Genomic DNA, 23,017 nt, shown 5'->3' with positions numbered 1-23,017 from the left:
GAACAAGAGTCATTGGATCATAGATTTAAAGCTAGAAAAGACCTCAACAGTCACTGAGTATAGCCATCTAATTATAGAGAAGGAAAAACTGAGGCCCAGAGAAGTTAAGGGATGTACCAATGGTGACATAGCTAGTAAGTGTCCAAAGCAGGTCTCAAAAAAGGTCTTCCTAACTCCAGTTCCAGTGCTCAACATTCACAATACCTTATGGTGATTTTGAGATAATTAATTTAGAAAAACTGAAAGGATAGAAAGAGTAAAACTGGGAAGAGGAGAGGGATGAGTGCTGTTTTGAATATGTTTACTTGGAGATATGGGGGACGTCCAATTTGAAATATTAAAAAAAAAAAAAGGGGGAGCTAGAGTTGAGACTAGTCGTGGGCTAGAGATAGAAATATGGGAGTCATCTGTATAGAAAGGTTCAGTGAATCCATAGGATCCCCAAGAGGGATGGGGAGAGAGAATACAAAGATCCCAGGAGTATCCCCAGTCACTAAGTGAGATATGAATAAGATAAGCCAAAGAGAAGCCATATAAGTTGAAGAAAAACCTGCAGAGATCAATGTCACCACAACCCAGCAAGAAGAGAGCATCTAGCTAGAAATTCCTATTTTCTTCCTGTATTCAATCCCCATGATCTGGTGAAGCCTATGGGTCCCTCTTCAAAATAACTCTAAACCTAACCCTTAACTCTAGCCCTGAACTCTAAATTTAACCCAAAGTCTAACTTTAAACCCTAACTTAACCTGAAATTCTAATCCTAAAACTCTATATTTAACACTAACACTAACCTTAATTCTACATTTAAGAGAACAAAATAAAATAAAAAGATTACAATGGTATACAAAAGAGTGAAAATTAAGATATAATTTTTTTTTCCCATTTGAGTTTATGGACTCCTTGAAAACTATTCATGAACCCTTTGGAGACTACAAGTGATGAACCACTGATGGAGGAATAGAGAAGGTCAGAAGCTTCATAGAAGTCAAGAAGAAAGGCTGAGGTAAAAAAAGGCATTGGACTTGGCAATTAGACCATTGGACACTAGTTCAAATCCTGCCTTACTTACTTATCAACTATGTGAACCTAAATTTAATTCTCTGAGCCTGTTTCCTTATTTGTAAAATGAGGTAATAAAAGGAACTCCCTCCAAAGGATTGAATGAGACAACATATGTAAAGAACTTTTCAAACCTTAAAGAGCATTACAAATACTAACTTTTAGCATCATCAACCTCATCAAATATTGTACCTTTTCCTCAACTGTCATCAAATTTCATCAAGCAAATATTGGAGGAGGAAGAATAATTTTATCATTTAAACTAACAATCATGGCAGATAGAAAAAAATTCAGTAGGTTGTGGCTCTTCATCTGAATGAACTAAAAATCCCATTTCCTGCCCTGATTTGAGAAACTTCCTTTTGAATTCAGACATAGCCTTTTGTGCCATTGAAAAAAATATCATCTATTTTCAAACCCTCACTGATGAAAAACCTGTTAAAATTTTTCTTGCTTCTTATCTTACTTAATTTTACTATGCCCAGGCTTCAAATCCTCAGATTTCAATGAAATGCACACATTTACACAGAGTCAACAAGGGGGTTGAGGTCAAAGACAATGAGAGGACAAATTTTAAAATCCAGAATGAAGGTGGAAAGGAATGGATACTCACGATGTTCATGAGGGTGAGGAGGTAGTTTTGCACATGTTCTTTGCCATGGAAGCGGACTACAGAATCATCCACACCTAAGAGCACTTCAATGTTGTGATCATTATCCCCGGCATGCCTTCTTCTTCTCATTGTCTCATTCAGCTGTTGTTCAAAGTAATTGTAACTGGTACTGAGGTCATCGAGGCCCTCCCACTCAGGTCCTATTGAAAAAAGTAATAAAAATTTTAAGTATTTAGACTTACCTATAATGACTTTTGTTTTTTCTTTTTTCAAAGAACATTATTTTTAAAAAAATAATACCTTTTCATAAGTTCCTTAGAACTTCATTCACAGTATCTGTGAATGAACCCAATACAGGTTGAATATATCTACCTAAAGGAAGATTCTGGGAACACTGTAGAGTAGGTTGGTAAATTTCAAGCTCTCCCAATTTCCCCCACAAATAGAACAAATTTACACCTCAGGGCAAAAACAGACTTCAGAAAAACTAGGATACTTGGGGCAGGACCAGGGTCCTCCAGCTTCAACAAGACAAGATCTGAAGAAAGACCCTGGGCCAGGATTAATTATGTGAATTGCAAACATCTCTGGGTTTACTTCACAGGAATCACAAAGACTTTCACCTCCCAGACTGTTTGTAGAGGGGGGTGGGGAGAAGGTTGAGTCTGGGAAGACAGAGTGAAGCTTGGCTGATTGGGAATACCACAGGTCTTGGAATCATATCAACAGAAAAGCAAAAGAACTAGGCCAGCAGCCAAAAAAATCATATCCAGCAAAATCATCTATAATTTTCAGTGAAAAAAAAAATGGACATTCAATGAACTTGCAGATTTTCAGGACTTTCTATCAATCAAACCAGAATTTAACAGAAAATTTAACACATAGTTATGAGCTAATATCAAAAATCAATTTTAAGGAACTCAAAATGAACAAATGTTAAAACGTGGACAAATTGTTTTTTTTTTTCTACATAGAAAATGTATGCTTTATGTTCAGGATTTACATCTGGCAGAGTAAAGGTAAAAATAGTAATTATGTTATACAAATGAGGTGCAGAGGAAGAATAGACACAAAGGCATTAGAGAGAGGGAGGAGAACTAGTAGTTCTGAAAACCTACTCACCTCGGGAATGGGTTCAATAAGCAACACTACATATAAATATATATATAAAACATAAAGGGTATACCAGTCTCCAAACTCTATAAAGAAATAAGGGGAGTGGGATAGGTGGATGGGGAAGCAAAGGTGAAGGAAGAAGACAAGGGAGGGATCCCGGGGTGGAGGGAGATTAAATAATAGTATGTCAAGTTATGGAGCAAAATTTAATGAAAGAATCAGCAGGGATAGGAAAGATGTGTGTATGTGGAATATGTTTGTATGAGTCTGTGTAAGTATATATACATATCTATGCACAAATATATCTTTTCTTAATGATACTTTGCTTGGGGATAATGGGGGGAAAGGGAGATAAGTGTATGTCTATCTGTATGTGTATGTATGTGTATGTATATATCTATATATGTATATAAAAATATATCCTTTTAAAACTATAGCCTGCTTGGGAAGTGGTGGGGACAAAAGGGAGGAAAAAGAATAAAGTAGATAGGGTGTGCAGCATAGAACAAGAGAACAATTTACAATGAAGTAAAAAAAAAGACATTCACCAATATAATTTCTTCTACTAATATATATACTGTCTTCAATTGGTATTTGTTATTATATATTTTGAAATTTCCCTGGTGTTCTGCTGAGTACATGATAATGTTCTCTTTTGTTTTGTATTGCTTTTCTGTTTTGCTTTTTGTTTCTGTTTCTTCAAATAAAATAAATTTGGAAAAAAATAAAAATAAAAGCCAAAAATTATATTAAATTAATAAAAAAACAAAAAAGTGGAAAAAGAAGAAAATATCTACTATAAGGGTAATATGAAAATATGGATGAATGATAATGATCTGAAAAATTAATTTTACTAGGTAACCTTAAATAACCAATAATCTGTCATATATTATAGTTCATATTATTATTTCATATGTATATATTTCCTATTATCTAAACTGAAATATTTCTTCCAAAGAATTATCCCAAGAAAAGGAAGGAGGGATTCTGGTGTAACACAGCAATGAGATATAATAATCTATCATAATTATGTGTAATATAAATTTTTTTATATATAATATTATACATTACATGTTATATAATACAATGTATTGTATATAAAATTAACATTATATAATGACATATATTATTATTATAGCATTATAATTATTATCATTATGCTATTTATACAATGTTTTGAAGTTTACAAAGTGCTTTAAAAATATTATCTTGGGCCAATTGTGGTAGTTCTGAGCTGTAGTGTGCTAAGGCCATCAAGTGTCTGTACTAAGTTCAGCATTAATATAGTGAGCTCTGGAGCAGGTTGCCTAAAAAGAGCTGAACCAGTTGAGGTCAGAAACCGAGTAGGTCAAAGCTCTGATGCTGATGAGAGTGGGTTAAGGACACATAACTTTTTCTCTCCTCTTTCCTATTTGGGAGAAATAGAGACCCAATAGATAGATAGATAGACAGATACATAGAAACATGCACAGATACACAGATACATAGATACATAGAAAAATACATACATACACATATGGATGGATGGATAGATATATAAACAGATAAATATTCATTCTCTATGTTTTACCTCTCTCCCAATCTATTTATAAATTTAATAATAATAAATTATATATTATTATACAGCATATTTCATTTTAAATATATTTATGTATAAATATATCATAAAATATTTGATAATATATAATATAAAGATAAATGAAAAATGAAATATGTAATTTAAATTCTTAAGGAAAATTCTAAAATATTATATCTAGCATAGTATCAGACACATACCGAACCTTTTAATAAAAGGCTGATTGATTGATTATAATCAGTTTAAAATTTTAGGCTATATTCATCCATGTGCAAAATATTTTAATATGGAAACATATAATAATTATAAATTACCTTGATTTCCTAAAGATGCCACATTTTAACTCATGCCTTTAAAAAGCCACATTTAATAATCTACTGACTCTGGAAGTCACTTAAATCAATGTCTAGTGACACTAATAAATGGGCATTTTCCTTCCATCTTTGGGGTTTTGGTAATGTTGGGGAAACTTTGTTTTTAAAATTGTGTCTTGGCCAAAATGAATGTAGACATAGTCCCAACCAACTCCACAGGATTTGAAATGGCAGAATTTCAAACCCTACTCAAAGCTTCCCCAGTTCAGAAAAATATATGGAAACGCCCACTCCAAATATAGTTATAAGACCTGAATATGACCACTCAGATTTAAAATTTGCATTATAATTCATCTTGACTTGAACCCACCTGTTGGCTTATTAAATAAGAATTCTCACTATACTGAGGAATCACAGTGGTTCAACAATACACAAATGACTCCCATCTCCAACCATATCAAACAGCAAGAAGTTACCCCTACAGTTTTACATTTGACCCTCAAATCTTTTCAGACTTCAGAATGTGGCACATGGTTGTACCTCACATACAAGTGGGAAACTCATACATGAGATTCCAATTCTAAAAATACTTCTGCCTGGAAGAGCTGTCACCTATGACATCCAAAGGAAACACATTGGAAATGTCATCATACAACAGCATCTGCATGAATGGAATAAGGGGAAGTATGGCTTCAGAAAGATAGCATTTTTGTTCTGTATAGTACCATTGCTTTGGATTAGACTTTCCATTTCTTCTTAAATAAGGAAGAATTCTGATTGGGAAGAGAGGAGAATCCCCTTTCTATGAATGAGACAGCTGAGGAAATGAGAAGGAAAATTTTTCTTTCCAAGTGTTGCCTTTTCTCCACCAAGACTCCCCAAGTACATATTTTCCTCATACCATACAATTTTCCTTTTATATGACTTCTAATGCGAAATGTCAAACATTTTGGAGAAAAATGGCATTCTAGTTTCCAGCCCTTTGCCCATATTGACATTGCTATTTATAGCAGGCAACCTTGACACATCATGAAATAAGTTTAGCCATAATTGGATCCTTTCAGTACAATCTACTCATTTTACTGTAGTTTGCTGGCTTCAGAGCCAGAAGAGGGCTTAACGATAATCTGATCCAACCGACTCATTTTAATGAGAAGAAAATAGACCTAGAAATAGGAAGAGACTTGCTAAAGTAACACAGGCAAACATAGCAATTGCAAGGCTTGGTGCTCAGATTCCAAATTAGTCTTTCTACCAGCAAAGCAATCAGGTGGCATTGTGGGTAGAGCACTCCACCTGCAGGGAGGAAGACCAGAGTTCAAATCCTGCCTCAGAAACTTGTTAGCTATGTGACCCTCTAAGTTATTTATCTCTTTTCAGCTGCCATTTTCTCATCTATAAAATACAGATAATAATATAGCATAATAATTATAGTACAGATAAATAGTATAACAATAACTCACAGTATTATTGTGAGGATCAAATCATATGGTACAGATAAAACCTCATTGTTTTCCCATGCTCTATTGTCTCTCAACGGGGAAGATAAGATCCCAGAATGTGCTCATTGTGAGAGCCTCTCATGTCTCAAAATAAAGATTGCCTTTTGGCAAATTAAATAAATCAAAATCAATTTATATTTATATGTTAAAGAGATCTAAGAAACAATCGATGGAGACTTTCTTTGATAACAAACTGAAAGTCAACAGATTCACTACTATGATCTAAGTAAAGACTGGTACAGATTTGAGAAATATTAGCAACTTTAATCTTATTTTTAAAGTTGCTATCAAACTAATGTGAAAAACAAATGCACGTTTGTGCATGCACATACACACACATACGTATACAAACCTCTCACATAATTTTGTCTTTCTTTTTAAAGTAAAGAAATTACTTTATCAGCTCACATTTCCCAACCTTGGGGACAATTAAGCTGAAGTGAATCAATAGTTATAGGAGATCTAAATAAGTGAATTGTCAATGATAACAGTAAGTTTTGTCATTCAGAGCAGTTTTGCACAAAAAAACTGGGCCAGATGGTATATCAGGGCACTTGGAGAAGTATGGGAATGGAAAATAGTGAGAATTCTAGTACATGGGATCTAGAGCTGATGGGATCTTGGCCCTGACTTGGAGTACTCCTGCAAGGGACAAAGCCAGACCCTAGTAAACCATTGCCCAGGGGTACAAGGACAGGCAATATCATGGGTTTAAAGACCTCCAAAAGGCTCCTGTTATAACTACAGTAGCAGACAGGATCTATTCATCTGCCAAGCTTATCAGAAGAAGGGAGATGCAGTTGGAGGCAATTCCCATTTTGAGGATGTGTCAGAATAAGAGCTAGAGAGAGAGTCGGGGCCAGCAGCTACATTAGCCTAGTAGAAGAAAGAAACAGAAGCCACTTCAAACAGAGGGATGAGCCTAGTTCCAGATATTCACCCAGAATTGTAGTAAGGCAATAGAATCTATACCACCACAGGAATATCACCAAATAAGGTCTGACCACACTCTAGCCCTTGAATTCATTTTGGGGAAGAGTCTGCCTCTGGCACAAAATCCTAGCCCAATAACTTCCAAATCAATCCAATTCAATAACCATTCATTAAGTATCCACTATGTGCCAGACACTGTGCTAAGCCCTGGGTTTAGAACTTGGGCTGAAGACATAAATAAAAAGAAGTAAATGCCAAAAAACAATGAAGAAATACTATAGTTCAGAAAAGCCCAAGAAATGAGCCCAGAGTAGCTGTCTTGTCATTAAGTATAAGTAGAGCTCCAGATAAAAGAAGTTTGTCCATAAAGACTATAAGAGTTGCTAGAGGAAATGACACAAGTTAAACAATGAAATTAAAGCTCTTGAGAAAATAAATGGGCCAACTATATATATTAGGTTGGAGTCCAACATAAGTTGGATTCATAGCAGTAATATGACTTGGGTTAATATTCAAAAAATTATGACTGTAAAAGAGGCACTATTAATAAAAACAACAAACATCATAAATATATCAAGAGATGAAAAAATTTAACAAAATAAAATATCAATTTCTATTTAAAACTTAGTAACAAATGGATATTTCTCTAACATAATACATAGTATCTTCTTAAAACCAAGAACTGACATTATCTGTAATGGAGGAATACTAAAAGTCTTTCCAATAAAATTAGGGATAAACAAGATTGTCCATTTCACCACTACTATGCTAGGTCTATGTAAATGAATATTGTTGATTTGTAATACATGGTGAGAGACAGATTCACAGACACCTGTGAATACTTATGTAAATTGATGAAGAATAAACTCAGCTGAACCAAGAGACCTATCTATACAATGACAACAGAGATATTAAGGAAAACATTCTTAAGGGGGAAAAAGTCAGGACTCTTAATGCAATGATAAGACTCCATAAGCCTGGTCTTAAAATATATTTTTACATTTTTCAAATATATTTTTTAATGAAATTGAGGTGTGAAATTTTACACACACATGCACACAAATGCATGTATATGTATGTGTGAATGTGTATTTAACATGTATGGATTTATTTTCTATGACATTAATTATTATTTTAAAGGAGTGCTTTTATGTATGAGGGTAGGGTAAACTGAGCCTAGAATGGAATATTTGGAAGAGAGGAATCTGGATTGCAACTGGAAAGTGTGCAATTCTTTTAATGTTTCCAAGGTTTTTTGGAAAAAAAAGCTCATGTTTTTACCAAAATAATTCCTATAGTGGTGTTATATTGTAGAGAATCATAAAATACCCTCTCCAAAGAATTAAAATTGTAAGGACACCCAAATGGCAATGTAAAGATTCATGATTGATGTCACTAAACTACAACATAATCTCCAACAACAAACTGTACAGGAAAAGGGATATAAAGGAAATCATTAAAGAGACACATGATTAGAATAGGAAGAAGACTAGCAATCCCTCCATATATATATATATATAGAGGAAGGAAGGAAGGAAGGAAGGAAGGAAGGAAGGAAGGAAGGAAGGAAGGAAGGAAGGAAGGAAAGGAAGGAAGGAAGGAAGGAAGGAAGGAAGGAAGGAAGGAAGGAAGAAAGGAAGGATCTACTCCTGACTCTTATAACTTTCTCCACTATACCATAGCAGCCTCCTGTCACTAGAAATTCCCTCTTGCCCTGACCATCTGACATTGGAAGTACCCTCCATTCCAGAGGATCTAATTGGTTAGTTTCTCCCAGAGCCTGCATTTTTAGGAAAAAATATCTCCACTTCTATCTCTCTAGGCTTCCTCTATTATGTCTCTTTCTCTTTCTCTTCCAACCCTTTAGTTCCTTTTAGGTATTGTCTTCCCCTATTAGAATGCAAGCCTCTTGAGATCAGGAACTATCTTTTTGCTTGTACTTATATTTCCAACTCTTAGAAAAGTGCCTGACACACAACAAATGCTTAATAAATGCTTATTGACTGAAAGAAATTGAATTAGAAATTCAATTATTGAATTCAAATATTAATAAATGTTTATTGACTGAAAAGAAATTAATTGATTATGTAGGATCTGAGGCTGCATTTGAAACCAAATTTTGTGATGTAAGAGATTCCCTACTGTGTTGCATAGAACCAACCCCCCAAAAAGGGAGTATTGGTCAATCAATTCCATCTCTTAGCAACCTAAAAGGTAAAATACAATTATGTTATTTGAATTGAATTGAATGTTAGTTTTATTAAAATAGCACATTAATTTTTAAATGATTAAAGTATCCTATTAAAAATGTAATAATTATATTGCCGCAGGTGGTATTTGGTGAAGAATATGGAGAATTAACTATTCTTCTAGGGTCATAAAGCTGATGAATTCTTTACCAACTGGGAAATTCCATCATATTAGTTCAAAGAAAACTATTCTGGCCAACTTATGATGTCAATTCTGAAATTGAACTTAAGTAACTGTTTCAATTTTTAAAAAACCCATTACCATGAATGAATATAACTTTCCATAACTTCTCTTCCCTTACAGTCCTGGTTCTGAAATAAATGTGTTTCCTTCTGCTTTCAATGTTCCTGACTAGGGTAATGTATGTAATTCTTGTTGGGGAAGACTACATTATTTTGCATGTGAAAAAATATTTTTACACATTTTGAAGTCTTTATTTTTATAGTAAGAATTTGTTAATTCTAAGTCCAGATTTTAGAACTGTCCTCAATCTTTTCTATTCATCTTTGTCATCTATGACTTCCTACCCCAACCCACTACTCACTGCCTATCCCCTTACTTGGCTCTATACAAGTAATTTTCCATTTTTTTTTTTTGCTATGATTCTCTTTTTTATTACTTTCTCCATAATCATTTAATAATTCCACTTAATCATTTTTCTTCCTTCTGCCATCAACAGCAAAAGAACAATTTCTTCTTTTCCAAGAGTTCTATTTAGATGTGATGTTATACTTTTACTTAAATTTAAAAACATATGAAACTGTTTCTAAATGGAAAGTTTCAACTTGTAAATTTATCCATTTCTGCTAAAGTCCTTATGTTCATCTGGGTCATTGCCTCTGGGTGTCTCTTCTTCTGTTCTGGCCCAACAAGCAATAAAATATTATTCAAATTCAGCATTAAATGTATGTGAAAATTCTGTTAAAGTTTAAAAGTGATTTTGTAAAAAGAAAAATTCACTTAGATTTTTCAGCTGTCAATTTCCACTGCTTGTTTCTTGAAAGATCTAATAGAAGATGCTTTTGTTCAACTACTCATTTGGTAGATGAAATAAATGGACATGAAGTAAGACCTAAACCTTTGAAATATATATTCTCTGAGAAGATAGATCCCTTTGCCCTTGGCCTTTATCAGAACTCATCTGAAGTATGACATTCATTTCTAGCTTAAGAAGTACCCATGGTCAAATGGTCAGAGTTCAAGATTGGGTACTTAGGAAAAAAGAAAACAATAGACACAGGAGATAAAGTAGGTTTATAGGAAGGTAAGCAAATTATAAAAGAGCCTTGGATCCATATTATATGAAAAGTGGATGAAGAAAATAGTCCAGGACATGACAGCTGTATAAAAATATATACAGGACTGGCCTATGGAGGAAGAATTAGATTTGTTCTGTTTGTCTCCAGAAGGAAGAATCAGGAGCAATGGGTATAAATTATAAAAGGAAAAATTTAGGGTTTATACCAGAAAATAAAATGCTAACTGACTGTACAAAAATAGACTGAGATTTTTTGATAAGTAGTAAGTTTCCCAGCCTTGAATATATCCAATCAGAAATTACATACGAGTATAACAACCACTTGTTGGTTACATATTAGTGGAGATTTCTTTCTGCTGTCACATGCTCTAGATCAGAGGCTGGCAAAAATAAAGCAAAACAAAAAACTATGGCCTACTAGCCAAATCTGGATGTTGCCTATTTTTGTATGGCCTGAAAACTAAGAATAATTTTATATTAAAAACATTCTTAGCTCATGTGCCATACAAAACCAGGAATTAAACCAGATAGGGCCCCTATAACTGTGAAAATTTTTGACCCCTGCTCTAGATGGCTGCTGACAACTAAATTCATGAGGGTTGAGAAGAGCCCCATGAGAGTTAAGAAGGAAAAGGAGACATTGACAGAGTTTTGGATATGCCATGAAGTAGATAATGATCCAGTAAAAGAGATTGACTAGAAATGCTTTGGTAGATGGAGAACCAAAAGATAGGAATACCATATAAACCCAGAGAGGAAAAGATTGCTAGAAAGAGAAGATGATTGGCAGTGGCAAATGAGGGAAGATGGTAAATAGTGGCAAATGAACTAAATGAACTAAAAGAAGGAAGAAAAAGACGATCAGTGTAAACAATTAAAAGATCACTGGTAACATTGAGAAATGGAATTTGGCTGAGAAAGGAAGCAGAAATTTTAAGATGATGGCTTCAGGAGATACTAGCATCTGTGTGTGTGTGTGTGTGTGTGTGTGTGTGTGTGTGTGTGAGAGAGAGAGAGAGAGAGAGAGAGAGAGAGAGAGAGAGAGAGAGAGAGAGAGAAACAGAGGAATGAGCATTCCTGAAACAGTTGGAAAAGAGTCCATAGAGAGGGAAAGACTGAATTTTAGAAAGAGGGAAGCATTTAGAGGTCATTCTGCTGAAGAAAACCGGAAGAGATCAAAGGCACTGAAGAATCCTTGGACTTGTCATTGGCAAGAAGGGTTACCTCAATCAGAGGAAAAGAGTAGGAGATAATAATAAAAGATTTTATAAAAAGATAAAGGGAAAAGAACTTCACACTGAATGACCTCAATTTTCCCAATAAAATAAGAGGTGAGGTCTTCAGCTGAAATGTTTGGGGAGGAACTGTGGGAGACTTAAAAGAGAAGAAGAGAAGCTTCTATGAAAAATGGGATAAGGAATCAATAAAGAAGGTTTAAAAAGATTTATTTTCTACAATGAAGTCACAATTGAAGTAAAACAAAATAAAATAGATTTGTAGTGAATTTAGTTAGCCCCATTGTTTGATTTCCATTTAGCAGCATATGAGTAGATTCAGAAGAAACAGATGGTGGAAACAATCCAGGGTTTAGGTTTGGCAAGGACAGAACATCAATAGAATAAGGGAAGAAAGATATGAGATTTGGTGACAAAGTCAAATGACTTTGAATTGGTTAACAGGAGAATTGAAGTCCTGGTGAAGATAAATAGGCTTCAGAAGAATCATACGTGGATGGAATGATAGAAAGTTATGGTCAGATGGCAGGTGTCATAATTTTCTGACTTCTCAGAGGAATATTAGAGTTTTTAATAACTTGTGGATAATGTTTATATCATTGTGGGAACATTCCTGTATGGCTCAGATCACATAGAGCAGAGGTGTAATATATATGGACTTGCACTATATGGGCATTGCAGCCCACAATACAACCAGATTAAAAATATAATTTGGAAATATTTATCAAAATATATAAAATATGATATAAACTAATATATATTGAATATACTGATATATAATATAAATATGTTAATTTGGGATTTTTAAATCAATCTTTCAGTCATGCCCATCTATTCTTGATCCCTTTTGGGGTTTTCTTAGCAAAGATATTGGAGTGCTTTGTCATTTCATTCTCCAGTGGACTAAGACAAAGAGAGTTTAAATAACTTGCCCAGAACCACACAACTAGTAAATGTAGGAGGCATTCAAGGAACTTTACGGATGGTTTAGTCGCTATTCTATATGAATTCAACACCATTGATACAAAGGATTAGGTTAGGTATTGGAGAGAGCATCAGCATGTATTTTGAAATCAATTATCTATTAACCCTCTAATCTAGATAGGGTAAAAATGTTAATGCAGTGAACATTGAAGGAAGAAATTTTTCTGGGGGAAACCATCTCTCTGTAAGTGAAATTAGCAAGGATGATAGGAATCCAAAATGAAGTCTACTCATTATGGAATAAGAATTCCAGATGGCACATCTCAAAAGAACTGAACTAGAACAAGGGAAGAGGAGTTTAGAAAAAGATAGAAATATGAAATAATTAGACTGTGCATCATTTTTTAAAAATTACAGTTAATTGATTTCAAGTCATGGTTCTTTGTCTCTGAACTTAGTTCAAAATTCAGCTCACTTATAATGAGTTAAATTTAGAATCCAGTTCTTTTCTTTTCTTTCTATTTCTAATGCTTTCTATTCTTTTGTCAAGGATGTCTGGTTTGTTATTCAAAGTCTGATCTTCTGTTTCTCAGCCTACAGACTGATTCAAACAATGAAGTTTCTTAGCCACAGGAGGGAAGAAGGATTGTTGCTAGCCACTCATTCCCAATTTCCAACCAACCATATTGTGTCCCATGTCCCAGAGTATAACAAACAATTATACTGATGTTTGCCATTCATGATGTCAAGTTTTAAAAATAAATACTTGTTCCTCACCTAAAAAGTTTTGTTCTCTGTTCTGTCCTTTCCCAAATTATAAGAAAGCTGCCCACCACATTAGGAGTCAATTTTGCTGACAAAGCTAAGATCTTATTTATTGATAAATTCATACTTTACTCATGAATTGATCATACTTGGAACTTTATGTTGCAGTTTACCTTAATTTTAACTGTTACGTATAAAAAGATGGGATGTCAGGAATAGAGGTAGACTAAGGTAGGCAATGATTAGGTTATATAAGCATAGGGAGACTAACAGGTGTTAGGAATTTGCTCCATAAGGGTATAAGTGAATAGTACATACATTAAAATGCTTACAGATTCTAAGGATCTTGCTGATTGCTCACAATGGGTAGAGTTGGAGTTATGGGGCTTGCTACCTGTTTCTTCCCACCTTTTTTGTTGGTTTGGGTCAAAGGCAAATTCTGGCAATGGTGTGGGTGTATAATCTACACATAAAGTTATAGGTTCTTGTGATCAACATTAATTTTCCCAATCACCTGTACTTTCTCTCCCATTCATCTCAATTTACCAATTCCAGGCTTTGCTCTTATACTGACCTCTGATGAATCAAATAATCTCTCTCCTCATTTAAGAAATAAGTATTTTCTCTTATTTTGGCCTGTACTCTTTTTTTCCAAACAAATCAATTAATGTTCACTTTGCTCCCCCCTCTCCACCCTCACACCAATTCATTATTTGACTAGGTACTTAGACTGGGAAGAAATCTCTGGGGTCATCTAGTCCCAGCTTCCACCCAATGGAGGGATTTCCTCCACATTTCTGCCAGATAGTCATCTAACTTATGCTTCAACACTTCCACTGATGTCTCGTTAGGGGCCAATGATTCCATTCTCAGATGGTTCCATTTAATTACAAGAGAATTCTTCCCTTAATTTAACCTCAATCTGAATCACTATAACTTCAAGTTATTATTTGTAACCCTATCCCTCTGGAGAAACACAGAACAAGTTCAATACTCTTAAAAATATATCTGAAATATATTTTTCTCCACTTTGTTAAACATTCCAAATGATTTCAAATGTTTCTCACATAATAGGGTTTTTTCCCCACTATGCTCTGAATTTATTTCTGCCTTTTTTTTGGCAGAGGGTCCCTTTTGAAAAGTGGTTCCTATATCTGAATATTCCAAACCAGCAATGATCTTTCCACTATATAAAATATATATTTCTCTCTCTCAAGGTTCTTCATCTGTAAAAAGAGAGCATTTCAAAAGATGATCTTTAACTTTTATTTTTAAATATTTGATTCTATTATCTTAGACACCTCTGTGTCCTTTGGTACTATAAAACTCCTACAACCTCAGCTTCCAGAGCACTCTAGCTAATTTACAATTTTCTTTGGAGCTTCATTTTATGGTTCCTGTTATCCCTATTTGTTAACTCCCCATAAATGCTTCATTTGACCTTATTCTATTCAAATTGTTTTAGGTACCTAACCATTTTCTTCAGGTGCAGAGAAACTGATTTTTTTACTCTCTAAATTCCATTAGTCTCTGCCTACAGCACACATTCAGATGGATGTCTTACTGAATAAAAAATCCTAAAATCAAATCTTAAAATAAACTCAATTATTTTTCCCATGAGTATCAACTCTTCCTAACCTTAATACCATTAACAGAATGTTATCTACCAGATTCCCAAGTTCAAATTTCAATTTGTTTCCCTTTTATCTAATTTATCATCAAGTTCTATTAATTTTCCTACATTTCTAATCTTGTCTGCATTAGTTTTGTTTGTAGAAAAACTTTTTAACTTAATATAATCAAAATTATCTATTTTATGATCAATAATGATCTCTAGTTCTTCTTTGGTCATAAATTCCTTCCTCCTCCATAGATGTGAGAGATAAACTATCCTACGTTCTTCTAATTTGTGTATAATATCATTCTTTATTTTGATATAGGGTGTTATGTGTGGGTCAATGCCTAGTTTCTGCCATACCAGTTTTCAATTTTCCCAGAAGTTTTTGTCAAATAGTGAATTCTTATCCCCAAAGCTGGGATCTTTGGGTTTGTCAAACACTAGATTGCTATAGTCATTGATTATTTTGTTTTGTGAACCTAACCTATTCTACTGATCAACTGCTTTATTTCTTAGCCAATACCAAATGGTTTTGATGACTGCTGATTTATAATATAGTTTTAGATCTGGCACAGCCAGGCCACCTTCATTTGCTTTTTTCCCCCATTAATTCCCTTGAAATTCTTGAACTTTTGTTCTTCCAGATAAATTTTGTTATTATTTCTAGGTCAGTAAAATAGTTTCTTGGGGAAAAAATTCCCACACAATGTTCATAAGACAAAATTCTAGCTCTTCACTGCTACATTCTTTCTTGCTCCTCTTCTTTCCTTTCCTTTCTTCTCTTCTTTTGTCTTTCCTTTCCTCTCCTCTCCCTTTTTACTCCATACTATACAGAGTCATGAGAATTTTTTCCCCTTACACAGTTTAGATAATAGCACTATTTATTTGAAAGGCTTTGTGCGCACTAGCTTTTTATGTTGGGGGCAAATATGCTCTCTCCTATTCTCTTTCTATTATATTCTTTGTTGGTAACCTCATTACTTCCCATGAATTTAACTATATAATCTCTTTACAAATAATTCTCAGATTCCTCTTTATTCTCTCCTCTGAACTTTAATTCCACATCTCTAATTTTCTATTGAACATTTCAAATGAGATGTCCCAGCACCATTTAAAACTCAACATATCTAAAATTGAACTGATTAAAATCCCTCCAAAATTAGCCCCCAAACTTCTCTTTTTGACCATTTTCTCTCAGAGGTTGCACCAATTTTTTTCAGTTCCCCAGGTTCATAAGATTGCCATTATATTTGCTCACTTTCTCCCATACCAAGTATCATATCAGTTGCTAATTGTGTCCTTTCCGCTTCCACATTTCACATCTGACTCCCTTTCTGTACTTATATAGCTATAACCTTAGTTTATATCGTTATCACTTTTTGCCTAAATGATTGTAACAGCTTCTTAATTGAGGTTTTTTTTAACCTCAATTCTTTCCCCACTCCAGTCCATCCTCCAGTTTTCTTTAAGTACAAATCTGACCATATGACTTCTTTGCTCAGTCAACTCCAATGGCTCTCTATTGTCTCAAGGATAAAACACAAAGTCCTCTGTTCATTTTTAAATTCTTTACAAACTACTCTCAAACTATATTTATATTTCCATATTTGACATTTCACTCTTCCTCTTACACTCCCCCCAATCCCAGAAATACTGTCAAATTGACCTTGTCTCTACTTCTCACACATCACTTCATTTCTCCATTTTCACACTTTTGTTCTGACACTTCCAGCTGGAACACACCTTTCCTTATCTCCACCTCACAGAGATCTCTTTTTAAAAGATGCAGTTCACTGGGATTATATCCCAAAGAGATTATAAAGAAGGGAAAGGGACCTGTATGTGCACGAATGTTTGTGGCAGCCCTTTTTGTAGTGGCTAGAAACTGGAAACTGAATGGATGTCCATCAGTTGGAGAATGGCTGAATAAATTGTGGTATATGAAAATTATGGAATATTACTGTTCTATAAGAAATGACCAACAGGATGATTTCAGAAAGGCCTGGAGAGACTTACACGAACTGATGCTGAGTGAAATGAGCAGGACCAGGAGATCATTATATACTTCAACAACAATACTAGATGATGACCAGTTCTGATGGATCAGGCCATCCTCAGCAACGAGATCAACCAAAACATTTCTAATGGAGCAGTAATGAACTGAACTAGCTATACCCAGAAAAAGAACTCTGGGAGATGACTAAAAACCATTACATTGAATTCCCAATCCCTATATTTATGCACACCTGCATCTTTGATTTCCTTCACAAGCTAATTGTACAATAATTCAGAGTCTGATTCTTTTTGTACAGCAAAATAATGTTTTGGTCATGTATACTTATTGTGTATCTAAGTTATATTTTAATATATTTAACATCTACTGGTCATCCTGCCATCTAGGGGAGGGGGTGTGGGGGGGTAAGAGGTGAAAAATTGGAACAAGAGGTTTGGCAATTGTTAATGCTGTAAAGTTACCCATGTATATATCCTGTAAATAAAAGGCTATTAAATAAAATAAATAAATAAATAAATTGATGAAAGAAAAAAAAAAAAGATGCAGTTCAAGCACCATCTTTTATATGAAGCCTTTTCTGATTCCTACCCTCTTCCTCAATTACTAGCAGTTTCCTCAAATTCCCTTGTATTTAGGTATTTTGTATTTATTCTTTTTCTTCACTACATTTGTGCTCTATTTATCCACGTGTGTAGATATGTGCATGTGTATATACAGATACATGTATATACATATATACATACGTATATTTGTTATTTCTATTAAAAAGATATTTTAGTCTTCTAATTAAAAAAAGAAGCAATCTTAGAATGACTTATTGCAAAAGACTAAAATTCTAGAGGATGAAAAATAGATTTTTTTAAAAAAAACTTTTAATCATTTCTGATGAAAAGGACAGATGAGAGTACAAACTTTGAAATATAAACACAAAAGTCAAGAGATACCTAGAAAGGTAACTTTATTTAAGCAACTGGAATGAACTATATGAAGACATAATGCTAACATTTGAACTGGGAGAGAAGAAACAAGTGTTCCTTGAGAATCTTGATGTCTTCAAGCAATATTGGAGGGATTAAATTTTAAAAAGAGGACCTTAGAATGAGCTGATCATGTTCTGAGAGTTCAAGACAAAAAATAGAAGGGAATGTAAGAGGAATATACTAGTGTAGAAAGCATCAATCATTAACTCAATTTAGTAGGTACTAGTTAAAAATGAAAAAAAAAAATCAATAAAAGAGAAGATAAATAAGACCTAGAAACATAGCATTGAAGATAATAGCAAAGTCCATGGGCACTGAGTTTTGCAGTAAAGATTGGGGTAGTTGACAAAATTTTCTGGAAAACTATAAAGCAGTCTGATACAAATTAGGGTTAGACCAATAATTTATGACCTATATTATAATAAAATTCTCATGGTTTCATGACTTAAAGAAAATGTCCTTTATTTTTTAAATAAAGTTTTCAAATAGAGGACAGACATAGAAGATATAGTTTGTATCACTATAACAGTGGGAGTGTTAGAGGGGCTGTGATACAGCAGACACATTCGTGAACAACTTGTTGGTAGAAGTGCTAATTGGTACAGCCATTTTGGAAAGCAATTCAGAACCATCTCCAAAAGGTAACTAAATTGTATATACTCTTTTATCCAATGATATTCCTACTAGGCTTATACTTCAAAGAAAGAGAAAAAAGTACCCATAGATGCAAAGGTAATGGAAAAGAACAACATTTATTAAGAGCCTAAGTGCCAAGCACTGTGCTAAATGCTTAAACATATCTCATTTGATTCTCACAACACTGGAAGGTAAGGAAAATGAGGCAGACCTAGAGTTTTACATCTAGTAAATGTCTGAAGCTGGATTTGAACTCAGGTTTTCCTTGCTCCAGGACTAGTACTCTATCCAAGAAATATAAATACAAGAATATTTATAGTAGCACTTTTTTGTGGCAGCAAAGAACTGAAAACAAAATGATTTCCTATCAATTGGGTAATAGTTAAATTATGTTATATAAATATAATAATTTTTTGAATACAATTGTAATATAGCATTCAGAAAAATATAGAAAAACTTATATGAACTTACAGAATGAAATCTCAAAAAGCAGCTTGCAACTTCAATGCAGGGAGAATAAAAAACACTTCAAAATTAATTTTCAGAAATGTTTCAAAAAATCTTTTCAGCCAATTTCACTACTAAAAAGTTTGATTCAAGTTTTATACATATAGTTAATAAAAATATATAATAAATGCTAAGAGCTATTCCCCCAAAGCTAAACAAGCTTAGCTTTCCAAAGAAGAGTTCCAAACAATAAATGATCACATGAGAGCAGAGTCCAAATGACTAATTATAGAAGAAAAGCAAATGAAAACAAATTTAAAGTTTGTCATCAAGCCATATAAATAATGGAAAATATGACAAAAAAGAAAAATAGTGTTCAAGGGACTATAGGAAGATACACACAGTAATACAAGGCTGATTATCTACTTTCAGAGAAAGTACCTTTTGAACTCAATGTATATTTAATTATATTTTTATATGAGTATGTTTTCTTTTGCAATGTGGCTAATATGGAAATTTTTTTGTATGATTTTGCATAATAGTTAGTATATTGCCTGCCTTATCAAGGAATGAAGGAGCAGCAAGTGGAAGAGAATTTAGAACTCAAAATTTTTAAAAAAAGTTTAAATTTTAAAATATAATTTGGAAATGCTTACTAAAATAAATCAAATATATTAAAAATAATACAAAGCTGATGAGGGAATACTAAAGGTATTTGACTCATAGATACTGATCTGAAATTACATAATAAAAGTCAAGGAAACTGTCCATACCCTTTGACCCAGTAATCCCGTTAATGGTATATGCCCAAGGAAGTCAAAGAACAGAATTCATACCAAAATATTCATAGCAGCCCTCTTTAGAGTAGCAAGGAACCTGAAAGAAAGTGTAGACTGATCAATTAGAGAACAGCTGGGAATATATGTGTATGTATTCACACATAAATACATAACTGCATGCATGCATACACACATATACATAATACATATTAAATTTATATATGTTTGTGATATATTAATGTAAAGATATACTATATCTTTATGCTATACTAAATGACAAATATCTGGAGTCAGAGGAATTTGGGGAAATTGATTTCAACTGATGCAGAGTGAAAAACAGAACCAAGAGTACACTAAAATTAATTCAGTAACTGAAAATCAATCATGGTCTAGGAGAGAAGATAACTAATAGTTATCTCCCTCATTTTGACAGAGAGGTAAGGTCTATAAAGACAGTATGTTTTATATATGACATGCATTTCAAGACATGATCACTGTGTCAATGATTTTTGCTAAACTAAAGGATATTCAATTCTAGGTAGGGGAGGTATATCCAGAAAGACTGTTATATAAAAACAAAAGGTATCAATAAATTTTATTTAAAAAGAAGAGAAAGAAGACTATTTGGAAATACTTTATACAAGATAGAATGGGATCTAGTCAATGGCACCAGAGTACTCATGGAAGCACTATAAATCTATACCCAACTTTTTTACCTTTGGGGGTTCATACATTTTGACTAATGTAAGTCAAGCAGAATAATGTGTGGTACATGTGGCTATTAAAGGCAAGAATTATTTTTAGAAATGAATCAAGCACCTAGGACATGCGCCATACATACTTTTTGCCAAAGAATGCTTATGAGGTCATTCCTCAAAAGGCTTTCCTTCCATATTCCTGACATGATATAAACTAGGTTGGTATTTATGCAAGTGTGGAAACTCCTTTGGTAAATTTCATAGCTCTTTAAGTAAAACCAGCTGTTATTTCAGCTAACCTTTCAAGAGAAATATAACCAATATTTCTATCTAGTAAAAATTAATGACTTTCAAGTTGATTATAGTCAACAAGGATTCATTAAGTGCCTACTAGAAAAGCAATACATCAAGTTAAGCACTGGGATATGAAAACAAAAATTAAAAGCACCTGTTTTAAAGAACCTATTCTACTAAGGTTTGGAGAGGGCATGTAAACAAGTAAGTAATACAAAATGAACCGAGGACTAGAATAGCTTGTGAAAATGCACAGAGCAAAGAGTTATATTAAGTAAAACAAATAACATGGTGGTTCACTACGATATTAAGAATTTTCAGATTTCCAACAAAAGTAAGCTCAAACATATGAATTTATCAGGACCAATAAGGAATACACTAAATAGGCATTATTTAATCTAATAATGATACATCCTTTAGGAAGACTTTGAGCATTTCTGTTCTTTTCCAGATTTTTTTTTTGAGTGAAAATAGTAAAATAACCTTTCCAGAAATAGTAATTCTAGTAAAAGTAAATTAAAAGAAAAATATTTCCTCAAATTTGCTGAAGCATGATAACTAACAAAATTATATTTAAAAGAATTTGTTAAAAAATTTCTTCTTTCTAAAAAAAAAAGATGATTGTCAGGTTAGGCAAACAAAAGACAATGAGTTTAAAGCTTAAAGATACAGTCTGACCTAATACTGTAAATAGGAATGACTTTAGAATCAGAGAATCTAGGTTTATACTTTTGCTCTGCTATTCATTTGATCTTCAGTCTGACATAATATTTTTGAACTGAACATGCTCACACAAAAATTTATGGATGATAAATAAAGTTCTTCTCCATCCCAGTTCCAGTGCACATATGCTTGAGGAAAGCCACAAAACTTTTTTTTTTTTTAAACATAGCCCAGGATTAAGAACTGAAAGTTTATAAATTATCCTGAGGCCTAAGGAATATATATCATGTATGTTATCCTTAAAAAAGAGAATAAAGATGAGTTATACCTAAATAATATCACAAAGAGAAGATTAACTATATTTCAATAAACTAGAATCAAATTATTACCAATGTGATAATCTCTTCTGTCAATTGTTTATGTATAGTCTACAACCAACTCAATAGAACAAAGATGGAAATCAAGAACAAATTTAAAAAGAAAAATAATGATTTCATATGATGTTAAATTAAACAGTTCTAATTTGTTTTTAAAAGCTACAGGTTTCAAAAGGAAGAGAAATTTATAGCGGTATAGAGTTAAAAGATTTAACTCTTACAAGTTAAAGTACCAGTGGGGGCTCGTGAGTTATATTAAAAACCCACAAGTTACTTTTTACTCTCATGTAATAATTATCTGGAGGCTGCAAATATGTGTGTGTGAGTTGGGGAAGTAACTCCATGAGAAGGGTGCTTGAACATATTTGGGATGCCTTAGAACTTTCAGAGATCGCTGGGAAAAAAATTGTATTCTCTGACTATCTTTGGTGGAGGACCTACTATTGCAAAATTCTGCTGGGGAAAAAAAAGATATTTCCCTCTTTATTTTATATTAGACTATAACAGAGCAATTACTTTTCTAGTATGTATCTTCAAAATAACTCTTGCAGGGTTTATGATGAAGTACTAATAGTTGTCTCATTTTGTGCCCATTAAGAGTATTTGGTAGAAGCAGATTGGATGTTGTCTCGCAAGAAAAATGCTTCCTGGTAATATAACTGTGGGCTCTTTTCCATGTTTATAAATAATATATTTTGCTTTTAATCATACTGAGACTGCCTGTGTTGTTTATAATGAATCTGGATAGCTTTTATGAAGTCCTTATGAACTATAAGCCCAAAGGACCAAGTTTACATGATGGTCTAGAAGACCCAAATAATCAATCTTAAGTGTCTAATAATTTGAAGGAACCCTACATTATTTGAGGGGAGTGATTCTTAGATGAAATTATTTTTAAACTAGGCTGCTCCAGTGGAAGGTGAATTCAAGCTTCCATTCAGAATCCCCAATGAGTTTGTAGCAGAG

The 23,017-nt window shown here is 33.3% G+C and overlaps 1 protein-coding gene across 1 annotated transcript in view; it reads right to left on the bottom strand.

The window, feature by feature from the left end:
- ADAMTS3 (ADAM metallopeptidase with thrombospondin type 1 motif 3) overlaps positions 1-23,017 on the bottom strand; it is a 273,293-nt gene that overhangs the window by 69,398 nt on the left and 180,878 nt on the right. Inside the window, exon 5 of the mRNA XM_012551960.3 lies at positions 1,673-1,872. Within this exon, the coding sequence (XP_012407414.1) occupies positions 1,673-1,872 (200 nt within the window). The remainder of the gene's footprint in view (positions 1-1,672; positions 1,873-23,017) is intronic.

The sequence above is a fragment of the Sarcophilus harrisii genome, chromosome 6 (genome assembly GCF_902635505.1).
Source record: "Sarcophilus harrisii chromosome 6, mSarHar1.11, whole genome shotgun sequence".
NCBI lineage: Eukaryota > Metazoa > Chordata > Mammalia > Dasyuromorphia > Dasyuridae > Sarcophilus > Sarcophilus harrisii.
The sequence above is the reverse complement of the archived record's forward strand: the minus strand, read 5'-3'. Positions and strand labels throughout refer to the sequence as shown.